General features: G+C 37.7%; 2 protein-coding genes across 6 annotated transcripts in view; both read left to right on the top strand.

Moving 5' to 3' along the window:
- The window catches only part of LOC5578336 (calcium-transporting ATPase type 2C member 1), a 260,132-nt gene that overhangs the window by 230,978 nt on the left and 14,801 nt on the right, over positions 1 to 14,353 (top strand). The window lies entirely within an intron of this gene.
- Positions 5,241 to 6,490, top strand: LOC110678878 (mantle protein-like). Its single transcript, XM_021852433.1, has 2 exons — positions 5,241 to 5,824; positions 5,893 to 6,490. Exons 1-2 carry the CDS (start codon positions 5,816 to 5,818, stop codon positions 6,436 to 6,438), a joined length of 555 nt encoding a protein of 184 aa, XP_021708125.1. The 5' UTR covers positions 5,241 to 5,815; the 3' UTR covers positions 6,439 to 6,490.

Below are 14,353 nucleotides of genomic sequence, written 5' to 3'. Positions count from 1 at the left end.
TGTAAATGGCAATCTATTGCTATGAAACATTCTACTTTAAAAACGTAAAATTTCGTGGATTCAAAAAAACAGTTCACATGGAAACAATAATCCGTTATTTTTCCTTGCTCTGAATGTTAATCTTTAAGTAGTAGTAGTTTGTTAACGTCTGTTATGTCAATGTTGTTATTTTACTGATTCTGTTTTGTAATCAGCTTATGTGATTGAATGTTTATATTTAGAACGTGTCTTTTTGACAAATAATTTTAGAATAAATATATTGAATTAGAATAGTACGAATCCGTTTAAAAAAAACTATGATAGAGATTTTGAAATGCAGAACATAGAGCGCAGCTATTCAGCATGACCAAACTGAGGGTCGTGGGTTCGAATCCCACCGGTCGAGGATCTTTTCGGGTTGGAAATTTTCTCGACTTCCCAGAGCATAGGGTATCTTCGTAGGTACGAAGATGGCCAGGTGCCACACGATATACAAATGCAAAAATGGTCATTGGCATAGTAAGCTCTCAGATAATAACTGTGAAAGTGCTCATAAGAACACTGAGCTGAGAAGCAGGCTCTGTTTTAGTGGGGACGTAACGCCAGAAAGAAACAAGAAGAAGAATGTTCATCAAGCAAAATCAGGGGTTGAATAAAATCTATAGTTGTAGAACAAAATAGCCGAATTCCTATAGGGGAAGGGGTGGTAAAATGAACACCTTAAGGATATCATCCTGATAGAAAAACGGAATCTGTGCAGTTCTATCGCACTACATTAAAAATAGGGATGTTATCTAAAGCAGCGACACGAATTCAGACTGAAATAGCTAAATTTTCACATATTTTTATCGTTAGCAAAAAACAATGCAAATGTTTATTCTACCTGCACTATGTGGGTAAAATGAACAGCTGTTGGTGGTAAACTAAACATCATGCAAAAAACATGCGCAAAACAAATATTTTTGAAAATTCATTGCGTTCTCGAAAATATATCCATTGATGATTGTAACCTATTCAAAAACAATCCAAAGGTATCAGATTTGACATCATATCATAACGATATTCACCTCACTGAAAAACCTCAAGACTTCCGAGCTAAAAGTTACGTCAGTTCTAATTTTCAAACGTGGTTTTCGAAAATCTTGTTTTTTGTTGATATTTCCATTTCAATTGACCTCTGTATCAACCTGAACACTCCGATTTATGCTTTAAATCGTCCGTGCGTGATAAAAGTTTCATCCAATTTGTTTTTTCTCGGTTAAAGACACAGTGTTCATTTTACCACCACTTCCCCTAAATATTGGAATTGTGTATAAATGAAATACACTCAAAAAATCCAAACGTCATTGCTACGTGAAAAATCACGTAGATCATTCCAAATTAATTTTACCTCCACTTCACCTGACTAAGATAAAGATCACTAAACCATTCATAACCACCAAATAGTGACTCGGTAATTTTTACTGAGGTTACCTATCGCACTTACGTGAAATCCACGTAGGTGCCTAAGTTCATTTTGACATCTGCATATTGTACGTACATTCGGTGTTGAGCTCAAATCTTAAGATGGCGCCCGCTTGATTTTTGAAGAACTTCAGAAGCTGCTGCTGGTTTAAACTCTGTGTAAGATTGATTTCAAGGTAAATATGCTTTGAATACCGAAGAATCTCTGCATTGCTTCATATTTTATGCCTGATTTATAACCTTTATCAATTATAGGACGCATAGGCTACAACAAAACAGACCAAACTCACAAAATTGGGGAAACAGGATTCAAAATGCTCAGATTGACAATAAAAATATCACAATTTTTTAAGTTTGTTTACATTTTCGAATTGGGAATTAGTGGGCTTCCAAAGCCTTTTAGAAATAAGATTGGTCTTTATTACAGTTAAATTTAATGCAAAACCATCTAGGTCCTATTGAAACGCTTCGTAAAGGCTACCGCAAAATCCACGTAGCTCTTACGTGTAGCGCCGGTGGATTGGACAAAGTTCAAAAGTTCATGCGTTCATTCTGAGCTACCTATGATTCACGTAAGAGCTACGTAAAAAGTGTGATGGAAAAAAATCACGTATGTTTTCACGTAACAATGACGTTTGGATTATTTTGAGTGTACATATTTGCAGGGCATTGAAATTCAGATAAAGTGTATTCAATAAAAATGTGATAATATTTTAGAATATATAGTAAAAAAATGTAATTGGGCGCAGCCCACGTCCTTGAAATCAGGTGGAATTGCAGGAAGGAATGCGCATCTGCATATGTACAAAGGCTACTGGAAGGAAGTTTTGGAATAGTGATGATCGTTGGGTCACAGGATTCACTTTGATAAGTGATTAGACCATGGTAAACAATCATTTGTAGAACATGCTAGTAAACATAATATTGTTAGTAAATATGAAAAAAATATGCTGACACTCGGAGACAAGCCATTTAAAATTTGTTGAACGCATCATTCTTATCGTTATCAGGACGACAGCATGTGTTATCATATTTTACTCATTAAAAGAAGCATAAAACGAGCTCACCAATTGCTAATCCATCCTTCACTGAGCAGCCACAATCTAATTTAACTCCGTCAATACAAAATGCACAAGCTATATCATTTCAAACACGCACGCTATACCGCATTCCAAATGGTCAAAGTGCGTGGAAAATCTCTTAATTTTGTCGCCTAGTGTAATACGTGATTGATGATGCATAAAATTGATAATAATCGTATTATTAGAGTACATTTTAAACATTATAAGTATGCATATATTCATCACATAAGTTTGCGTAATATTTCAATAAAGATCAGAATGGTAATTAATAGGGCCCTAATTAGCCGTAGTGGTGAACACGCAGCTATTCAGCAAGACCAAGCTAAGGGTCGTTGGTTCAGATCCCACTGCACAGTGGCTGCATTTCTTAAAAAGGCTGGCCAAAAGTACGCTTCGCACTCAAACGTCCAAAAAAATGCGAATTATTTGACATAACAATAGTTTTTGAACGTAAGTTCATAAAAATGGTAGTTGGAAAAAAATACTGTTTTCCGGTACCGTAAAATCGGGTGTAATTGATCAGAAGGGTGAAATTGATCATCGTATCACACGATTTTATTTCTTCGTAATGGAGCACAAATATCAATGTAAGCTGCAGTAAATGAACGTTGCTTGTCATAACTATTGTCGAATTGTGTGTTGTGAAGTTTTTTGCGTTAAAGAATGTTTATTAGTATGAAAATAACGTAAAATTTCAAAATCATGCACGGTGCAGTATTGACAAACACCTATGAACTTCTATTTATAAGCAAGGATATGAACATGGTATAAACCTGAAAGTTTGTGAGGATGGATGCTTGAGATATATCCCCAAACCAGATTTCATCACCAAAACTTGTACCAATTAGCTCATATGGTTGAAATAATTGAATTTCTGTTAGATATCATTGAATTCCTTAGGAAATTGTATACATTTAGGCGTTTTCCGCGTAATTCTTAAAATTTAACTATTTGTTATTTATATAAATATTGCATTGTTAAGAATTTTACAAGCATATTTGGACTCAGGGAGCTCAAATTTATCATATAGAGTTGTTTTGGAAACTAACAATGATGGCATTGGCAAGTGATCAATTTCACCCCGAAATTAGATCCTCTGATTTTTTATTTTAGAGGTATTTGTTAACACTAAAATGACATTTGTTAGAAAATTTCGGTACATGAGTCGATGAGGTTCACCTTCGTACTTGTTTTCCTGCATTTAGTTGTTTGGCATTGTTAACATTATAGAAAACAGACTAGAAAAATCGTGAAAAATGATCAATTTCACCCGAAATTACGGTACATTTGTCAGAATTGATTTTACAAGCATATAAAATTCAATTCAATAAGTAAATCGTTCTTCTTCTTCTTCTTCTTCTTCTTCTTCTTCTTCTTCTTCTTCTTCTTCTTCTTCTTCTTCTTCTTTTTGGGATTACGTTCTCACTGGGGCACTGCTTCTCAGCTTAGTGTTTTTATGAACGCTTCCATAGTTATTAACTGACAGCTTTATTTGCCAAAGCGGCAGGTACGATGATACTCTATGTCCAGGGAAGTCAAGGAAATTTCCATAACGAAAAGATCCTGGAACAACCGGGAATCGAACTCAGACACCTTCAGCATGGCTTTGCTTTGTAGCCGCGGACTCTAACCACTCGGCTAAGGAAGGCATCTAGGAAAATTGTATCAATATCAAAATTCATGGAAATTTATTTATTTTCTTGCTAATTTGAAGTTGAATATCGTCGGCAAACTTATGGTAGTTTCTGAATTTATTCAGAATGTGATGATGGTAAAATAGGCGACTATGGTATGGTGATCTAATGGTCTATTTCGGAGTGTAACAAAACAATAAATTTTTATATTTTGGCTCATAGAAGCGCAAATAAAGCCATGTTACATCGAATACTTACAATGATACATTTGCAATCCATCATAGGGGTAAATTATTGTTTCAGTCCATTTCTTAGTTATCTTGCACTAGCTTTGAAATATAGTCAACTTTTTGAAGAAGCTCTATCCCGAGGAGGAAAGAATAACCCGCAATAACTTATGCATACCATGTGTTGGTATTGTTCAATACCTCATTTTGGTATTATAATGGTATTTGAAAAAAAATGTTTAAAACAATTGAAAATACTTCATTCTGGTATTCGTTAGCTATTGAGGACTGCTGGAGGTATTGAACTACTATTGAAAAAATTCACTTGTACATGAAAATCCATCATGTATTATTTAGGTATTACAATACCTGATCTAATTATCAGCTTGGTATTTGTAGAATATGCAGAAGGTATTATTTGAGGTATTTCACCTCTTATGCAGGGCTCATTCATACCTCATTCAGGTTGTAAGTATTGGAAATTATCTGGTATGGAATACCTCATTTTTGGTATTCAGTAGTTATTTTCTTCTGCTCGGGTACTGGCCACATGGTGTGAAAAATTGAAATATACAGCAATACCAACTTTGGGAAATAATTATTCAATACTAAAGAAATCAAGGAGAAATATTCGTGATCGTGAAATAATTTGCAAACTTCATTTTTGTTTTCTTTTGGTCAGCTTTGGGCCACTGTGCATCGATCGAGGATCTTTTCGTATAGAAAATGTTCTCGACTTCCCAAACCATAGCATATCCTTGTACTTACTACACGATATACACATGCAAAACTGGTCTCACTTGTGGAAGTGCTCATAAGAACATCAAGCTGAGAAACAGGCTATTTCCCAGTTGGGACGTAATGCCAGAAAGAATAAGAATGGTAATTATTCAATCATATTCCTTTCAGATTTTTGACATCTGTTTCAAATATTTATCAGGTCATCGCCTGCAACTATTTCAAATATGCGGTACTTAATATCATCATCTATTCATTCGGCTAAACAAATCATAAGTCCAAAAAGGCATTTCATAGTGATTTACAGATTTCATGAACTTCATTGACCGGCAGATGATTATCTTTTTTAAAGAATGCGTTTTGCATTTACAATGACGCAATTTTTCCATATCGCAAACCATGCAACGGATTTCCCCTGCAGCCCTGCCCTCGCCGCACATTGAGTAACCGCACACTGCATATGCGATTATGAAATGGGAACAAAGACATTCCTCGCATGCTTCGAAACTGCAGATGTGCGTGCGAAAAACCAGTCAACCCAAAAACGCTCAGCTGACCCATCTTTGCCGGTGTCAACCTGTTTCGCGACAGTTTATAAGTTTATTACTATAAAAGCAGCGCACCCGGCGCTACAGGTATATTAGTCCAATCTTATCACCTCACCCCAGTTGTACAGAACCAATCCAGAAAAATGCGACTTGTAAGTATTTACAGCTCCGTAAAATATCCTCAATATTGTTCCCAAACTAATAGATTTTTCTCGATCAGCTTGCACTGACTTGCCTCTTCTTCATAGCCTGTGAGGCCAACTTCGTTCCGGTATCCGTGCCGATTCCCATCCCGATGCCTTCGCCTGACGTTCGGGAGGTCGAGAAGAAAATCCAGCACGTGAAGGAAGTCAAAGTGCCAGTTGTGAAGAAGGTCCCCGTTGAGACCACGGTACAGGATGTGCACGAAGTTCCGGTCATCAAAGAGGTTCCAGTTATAAACGAAATCAAAGTATACCGTGACGTAGAAGTGATCCGAGAGGTCCCGGTTGAGAAGGAGGTCCATAAGCGTGTGGAAGTCCCTGTCGAGGTCATCAAAGAGGTTGAGTTGATCAAGGAAGTGCCCATCATTAAGGAAGTTCCGCACGTTAAGGTGGTGCGAGTCATCAAGGAGGTTCCGGTGGAGGAAATCGTCACCAAGGATGTCTACGAGCCGGAGACCAATGCAGTGAAAATTCCCATCCGAGTGCCGGTTGTCCAGGAGGAAGCGAAAGAGCAACCCTCGAAATTGTCTAGCTTGTTAGGATTCAAGGGTTTGCTTGGATAAAGCTAGTATAAGATAATGTAAGATAAGATAATAAAGTATTTATTGAATTTTATGTCTTTCTTCTGTTACTTTATGACGTTACGCACCTAATATGACAGAAACAGCTTCTGATTTTTGCATTTGTACCTATTTAATGTGGAAATAACCGCAGTAGCGTAGCTAGGCTAGGAGGGTGCGGTTCGCACCGGGCCCTTGAAAAGTAGGTAGGATTTTTTTCATAGAAAACAAAATTCACTTCCTTACAAACTAACAAGCAGCGAAAAATGAGGTTTGGAGAGGACCTGAATGGGTAATATGTTGGAATTCCTTTCATCATATAAGTAGCGTCAATACCTATATTTAAGTTATCTTCAACATGATTGTGCTACTTTTCCCCGAATGTCGTTTCCCCGAATGTCGGTTCCCCGAAAGCCAGTTCCCCGAATGACCCGTTTCCCCGAATGCCATTTCCCCGAATGACCCGTTTCCCCGAAAAATATAGCGGTTCGAAAAGGTGCTATAATAGTTTTCATTGGCAGGATGGTGAATTAGAAAGAACGATAAGCAATCAAAAGAAGGAGGTATTTAGTCATTCTCGACTTACACATGTTGCCAAAAATGCTGAGGACGGTAAAACTCGTAAGAACCGCCAATCAAATGAATAAGGGTGCATATCAGATGACCAGTACGTTCACCCCCTTGAAATCTAAAAAGTTATGACAAATATGAGTGCCTAAAACTTTTCGGGGAAGTGGACTATTCGGGGAAACGGGATATTCGGGGAACTGGCATTCGGGTAACTGGCGTTCGGGGAAACGACATTCGGGGAACCGACATTCGGGGAAAAGTAGCACAACCCTTCAACATTATTATACTGCCGTTCTACGCATATTTGTCCCGCGGTCCATAAGATTTACATTGAACATGGGACAAGTAGGCGAAGAAGGGCAGTATAATAGTAGTTCCCAACAGAATAACTGTCCATATATCCATTCTTAGGAAATCCCATAGAACATGGGACTGATATGCTTATATGGGCAGATAACGGGTTTAAAGGTACGTTAGTCTGTTCTCTGTAATCTAAACTGATTTACCTAATAAGCAGGTCCCCAATATCTTGAGCCTGAGGCAGCTTGTAGTTTGAAGTGTATAAAATCACGCAAATCACAGTCACCCCACAGATATGGATAGCACACAATTTTGGATCAGAGCTTAAGCATATTTTTCCGCCCGTAGGAAATAAAATGTGTACCATATATCTAGAAGCGTTGATTCATAACTTCATATGAAACTGTGGAGCATTGAAAACCATACCACAGCTATTAATCGAAAATAAAACGATTCCGAAATAAACGCAAAAACGTGTGCTTTCACTAACACCCTACCGTTTTGATTCATATTACGGATAGCTTCTTATTCCGGACACTCTACTTTGTGTTGGAAACATTTCACACGAAATGTTTCATTTTTTGCCGTTCAAAAGTAAGAACTTTCGAGATTCGTTTTATTAAAGATTTTCCAAAGATATCTATGCAAATTTATAATTAATGATGATTTGACTTCTATCTTTATGATTTTCAAGACCTGTCCGGAATTCGAACCAAAGTGTCCGGAATATAAGACAAAAGTGAGGTAGCGTCCGGAATAAGAATCATGAAAAGGCCACACATTTCTACTTATTTAAAATTTTTCGTATTGCGAATTCAAAATCTTCATCCACCATTCGAAAGTTAAGTGTTTTGAAGGCTCGATAACGCGAAGGAATCATACAGAATGATTTGTTTTATATTCTTTTTGATGAGTTATACTTCTGTCCCTAATATGAATCAAAACGGTATTCATTTACCGCGCAGATAAACTATTGTTATAGTGCTCTGATCCATAATATGAGTCGATTTGATCCATAATAAGGATCCTCCTCTCCCACTGATCCACATTCTTTATTAATGAAATGTTCAGTCTTGCGCTAGTTTATCTCGGGACTAACGGCTTTACTTCCCTTCCGAATGAAGCCGTCACTATAACCTCAAGATCATAAATGACTATTTCGGGGTTGGGATTCGATTCCAGATCCTTGGTGTTTTCTAATCACCGGGCCGGGTGTGATCCCAGAGAAAAAGTTTCGATGATGAAGATAATGAAAATAATTGACTTTTTCAAAATTAATCCTTTATGACAACTACCGAAAAGCTAAACATTACATATACTTTGCAATTGAAAAAAATGGACAAATTGATGTTAAATTTTGCGAAAAATTTGGGGTGGGTAATGTCTATTGCATTACCGCGGGGTTGACGTAGAACTACGATGATTAATAATTTGATTTGTCATGTGTATGAATTTGTAAGTGTACTAGTTTTGTGTTGTTATTGATCGGATGAAGTTTTCTCTTTTTGGACTCATTTTGGTAGTCCTGGAAAGAACCATTTGTCGTTCTGTGGTTCCGAGAACCAGTGTTTGGTGTTCCAGGAATAATGCCAGATGATTGAATTTGTTTGTTTGGTCGTTGCTTCCTTGTGTTGCTTGGTTGGGTGATCGGTTTCTGGCTCCAGCGGTAGTTTACCAAACTCCTCTAGTAGATTAGATGTTTGATAGCTCGGGTGCTTCGATCGTTAGAATTGATAGAATCGGTCCAGTGCTTTGGACTGTAGCAATATCCATTGCATGAGCATTTAGGCTCTGTACATTGATACTCATAAATATGCAGGCTTGGCCGCTATGATCCAGTATTTCACGCAGTTCGTCTCAAAGCGTCACTAATCGATGATTGCCTAAGCGCTGCAGCTCATTCCTTAAGTCAACCCTCTTGGGAGAATTGCTGACAGTTCCATCACGCCAGAACTTGAAAAAAGTAGAGTTTGTCAAAAATAGTCATTGCAATGAAGTAATTCGCGACAAACCAACATATACTAATTGCTGATCCTGGCTTTTGTCATAGTCGTACACGACCTCTGGGAAAGTTCCACCTTGCGACTTATGAACAGTAAAAGCACAGGCACTAACCATCGGGAACTGAATGCGTTTGCATTTGATTATGCCGCACAGTTTGAAAGTAAAATAAAAATACAGGAGTGAAATTGGAATTTCAAAACCAAGAGCCTTACGTTGGCATGAAATATTTTGAACTCTTATAACTGTTTGCTGGTTTAACGAAATTCCTTGAATGGCACCTAAATTGAAAGACAAGACATCAATGGGTCATGTCGTTTACTTACTGAATCCTTCATACCTGTCCAAATAGTTTAATTACTGTTTTAAAAGAGAACGTTGATTTCAAGCAAATTTATAAATAGCGGTGCTAGAGAAAATTTGACGTCATTTGCTTTCCATTCTCCGCTTGGATCGCATCACAGTAGGCGACAGATCGTCTGGCTCGGACCGGGCATGTTCTCAGGCACAGACATCGATAGCGAAGGACCTCCCCGTTTGTCTTGCTTCGCTCAAATCAAACTGTCGAACGAGCGAGAGAAGATGCCGTCCGAAGCCAAAGTCATCACCGCTGCCACCGCCAAGAAGAAGAAGAAGGGGAAGCAGTCCACAGGAAAATTTGCGGTCGAACTGTGAACATGGTCGGGCAAGTCATTCTCGTTTTGTGCTTCACCGCTTGTTTGCGTTCACCCAGCCATCGTCATCGCCGCCATCATCAGATTTCGACTTAAGCCCGGTGATCCACTACTTGTTACTGTTGTGCGCCATCCAAGCCACGAAACTTTCGGTTCGTCGTATAAGCAATTAACTTGCTCAAATTTATACATTTGAGTTGAGGATTCCCCGTTTGACCATGGCAATCAACTGATAACATCCCGCAGTGTTATTTATCTGTAAGAGCATCAAAGCTAACAAAGTCATCGGCCCTTTTCAGAGCCATCAAATTAGTGGAAAAGAGTTAAAAGAGAAATATTTCCGACTTTATATATGACTTCTAATATTCCCAAATCAATTTCACAGCTTCATACAAAATTTCATTTGTCATGAATAAATTATGACTAAACATTTTGAGACTGTAATCGCGGACGCTGCTGCAGTGCCGTCGGGGTGAGAGCTCAACATTTCACAACGATTGAAAAATAGAGTGGCATTTCCAACAGCGTCTTTGATGTTCCATATTTTAAGGAAACACTTTGATTAGGAAAATTATCACATGTAACAAAATTGCGACATATTTAGAATGCTTTTGAAAAGACATTCTCATTGAACAATTGTAATAATTTTGGCACCCATGGATCTGAAATTTACCTTCATAATAAAGAAAACTATTGATTATCAATAGCTCGTATTGAATATTTAGTTAATGTCAACCCTTCCAGCAATTCATGTTCGACCAATTTCTCACGCATTACCATTCTCCGCAATTTTCAAGTAATTCCAAGCCCAACACATTATTGGCACATACCCATTTCCCAGATTGGTCGATCAGAAAGCGAAGAGCACAAAAGGGAGGAGCTCATCTGCTATGCTGAGGTTATAAAACATGCTTCCTTCGTCGGATTCAGTTTCATTCCAATTCCGCTTTCGAGCTGGTAAGAGCTCCTCCGAACATGCTCAGCGAAAAGTACCTCGCTGCAAGAAATCTGCTGAGCTGTTAATCTTCAAGCTGCCAATCCAGCATCTGGTTTGTGAAATCGCTCAAGATTTCTAGGTTGACCGATCCGCGCTTCTAAATTTCGACTCGTGGTAAACTCGTAGTCACAGCATCCAAGCTCAATCGGCCGTTTTCAGGGCCAACATACTTTCATAAAAGGGTTTATTGGATGATGTTTACTGAATTATCTATAATGATCTAAATATCGCGGTATACTATAATTTGGTTCACATAATTTACCCCAAATAATTACATGAATTTGAGAATTTATCGCTGCGCACCGTCGGACCGAAATAACATCATACTACTCAGCATTGTATGGTATTTCTAAAAGCATCGTTGATTTATCATATAATGGGGGAACACTTCCTAAATTCTCGAGTATGGAAATTGGAAAATGTATTAAAATTGCGACAGATTTCAAATACTGTTCAATAAACTGTTTCCTGACCAATTGTAATAAGCAACTATTGATCTGAAATTTTTCTACAGGTTAGTCTATTGCAAATGTCATAGTATATAAATCAGAACACATTGAACATGGATCAGAAATATTTAAAATTTGCACGAAACCAAAACATGCGTGATTTTAATTTATTGTGCGCTGTTAAAATAATGTTGATATTTTTACTGTCCATACGAACGCGCATGTGAATTTTCCAAGATATGTAAATCTCTAACCAAGACATCAACTTCATGTATCTTATCCTAGATTGGTCAATCAGAAGAAGGCGAAGAATACGAAAGGGAGGAGCATCGTCTGCAATTCAAATTTTGTAAAACTTACTATCTTCGACAGATTCGGTTCATTTAAGAGACGAATGACCTTCGGATTAAAATCCCTCTGTAACAACAACAGGATTCGGTTCATTTCATTTACATTTTCGAGCTAGTAAGAACTTCTCGTGATAAACACAGTATAGCTAGTAATATTTCTTAATGTGCTTACCACATACTTGCTATAATCTCTTAATTCATCTCGTAGCATCATACAATATCTGATTTATCACGAATAATCGACCATACGACAATTTGAGGATGGTCCGAGAACGCTGCTGCAGTGCCGTCGGGATGCAATAACAGCATAATACTCATCTTGTACATCCCTTGCCAAGACATTAATTTCATATAGCCTATTTTTCAGATTAACGCAATAGACAACATGTAGAAAAATCAATTCAGATCAATAGTTGCTCATTACAATTGGTCAAGAAACAGTTTATTGAACAGTATTTAAAATCTGTCGCAATTTTAATACATTTTCCAATTTCCGTACTCGAAATTTTGGAAGCGGGGGCCATGACTGGTCTTGGCTGGAAATATTCGTGGGGAGAAACTCGACCCTTTGCTGCAGGAATTTCATTAACAACTCTTTGGTAAAGCATAAATTTTCCGAGGAAAATTCTGCTAAAAGTGAACTTTTTCAAAACAACTCTTTTTGATTGGAATATTTATCAACAACTCTTTGTCAAATAAAATCATCCTAAATAACTCTTTGCTCCATCGCCAAACCAAACCATTTCATTGAATTCATCAAGTACAAGAATATGAATGGTAAGGAGAGGCAGATATGGTGTATATTTCGCTGGCGTTAGTTTCCAACAGGTCGCCGGTTGGCGCTGACTACTAATCCGTCCACTGAATGTTTTTCAGTTGTTGCTTTCGCTTCGTTGCTCTCTGGTTCCGTTCGCTACTCGCACACTGCTGTGGCTTTCACGCGCTCTTCTTTGCTGCTCCGCTGCTTGATCCGTTCGTTATGCCGTTCGATTTGTGAATGAGCTGGGAGCAGAACAACCAGTGGTTTTATTTGCTCGAGCTCCGATCACCGATGGCGAGTGGTGGGGTTCTCGCTTGGTTGTTTCGTCACTCCGTTCGCTACTCGCACGCGATTGGTTATTGCTTTCGCGCTATTTTCGTTGATGGTGTGATTCTTCGCTGAGAAAAAAAACTGCAACTCTTTTGATTTTTCATGCAAAATGACCAACTTTGATAAACTATATCTCAGTTATTTATGGACCGATTTGAATGAAATTTTCACAGAATATCAGACATAACTGAAATTTTAACATATATTATTGAGTGATTTTTCCAATCACACGTTGAAAAGCAGTAACGGTTTGACTAAAGTGAATTTTTTGACGATTTTTTATAATTGACATAACTAAACATATTGAAGGAATAGCTTCATGGTATCTTCAACAAATTTGTAGATTTTGACGAGATGAATAAGTTTGCTGAAGACAGTTTTTGTGTAAGGCTATCAGATAATAAGATAAAAAGTTTTGAATTTTTCGTCGAAAATTACAGTTTAGTCAAATCGTTATTACTTATAAACTTGTGATTGGAAAAATTATTCAAAAATATATGTTAAAACTCAAGTTACATCTGATGTTCTGTGAAAGTTTCATTTGAAAATATTTCCATAAATAACTGAGATCTAACTTACCAAAGTTGGTAATTTTGTATGGAAAATTGAAAAAGTTTCAAATGCTTGTGAATAAGTTGGGGCCTTCCTTAGCCGAGTGGTTAGAGTCCGCGGCTACAAAGCAAAGCCATGCTGAAGGTGTCTGGGTTCGATTACCGGTCGGTTCAGGATCTTTTCGTAATGGAAATTTTCTTGACTTCCCTGGGCATAGAGTATAATCGAACCTTCCACACGATATACGAATGCAACAATGGAAACTTTGGCAAAGAAAGCTCTCACTTAATAACTGTGGAAGTGTCATAAGAACACTAAGCTGAGAAGCAGGCTCTGTCCCAGTAAGGACGTTAATGCCAAGAAGAAGAAGAATAAGAAGATGTGAATAAGTTCCCAGTTTATTCGACAAACCAGCTGAATATTTCATGGTTGCACAACAGCAACAGGGTAGCGGATCACAGGGATTTAGTTGAAATCTGGAAACGTAGCTCAATTTTGAAATCTTGAGCGATTTCACAAACCAGATTCTGGATTAACAGCTCAGCAGGCTTCTAGCAGCGAGGTACTTCTCGCTAATCAAGAGCTCTTACCAGCTCGAAAGCGGAAATGGAATGAAACTGAATCCAACGAAGACAGCATGTTTTATAACCTTGGAATAGCAGATGATGCTCCTCCCTTTTGTGCTCTTCGCTTTCTGATCGACCAATCTGGGAAATGGGTTTGTGCCAATAATGTGTTGGCTTGGAATTACTTGAAAATTGTGGAGAATACTAATGCGTGAGAAATTGGTCGAACATGAATTGTTGGCATTCCCTAAATATTCAATACGAGCTATTGATAATCAATAGTTTTCTTTATTATGACGGTAAATTTCGGATCCATGGATGCCAAAATTATTACAATTGTTCAATGAGAATGTCTTATCAAAAACATTC

Source organism: Aedes aegypti, chromosome 3 (genome assembly GCF_002204515.2).
Source record: "Aedes aegypti strain LVP_AGWG chromosome 3, AaegL5.0 Primary Assembly, whole genome shotgun sequence".
Classification (NCBI taxonomy): Eukaryota; Metazoa; Arthropoda; class Insecta; order Diptera; family Culicidae; genus Aedes; species Aedes aegypti.
Note: the sequence above shows the minus strand (reverse complement) of the source record. Positions and strands in the feature narration are given on the sequence as shown.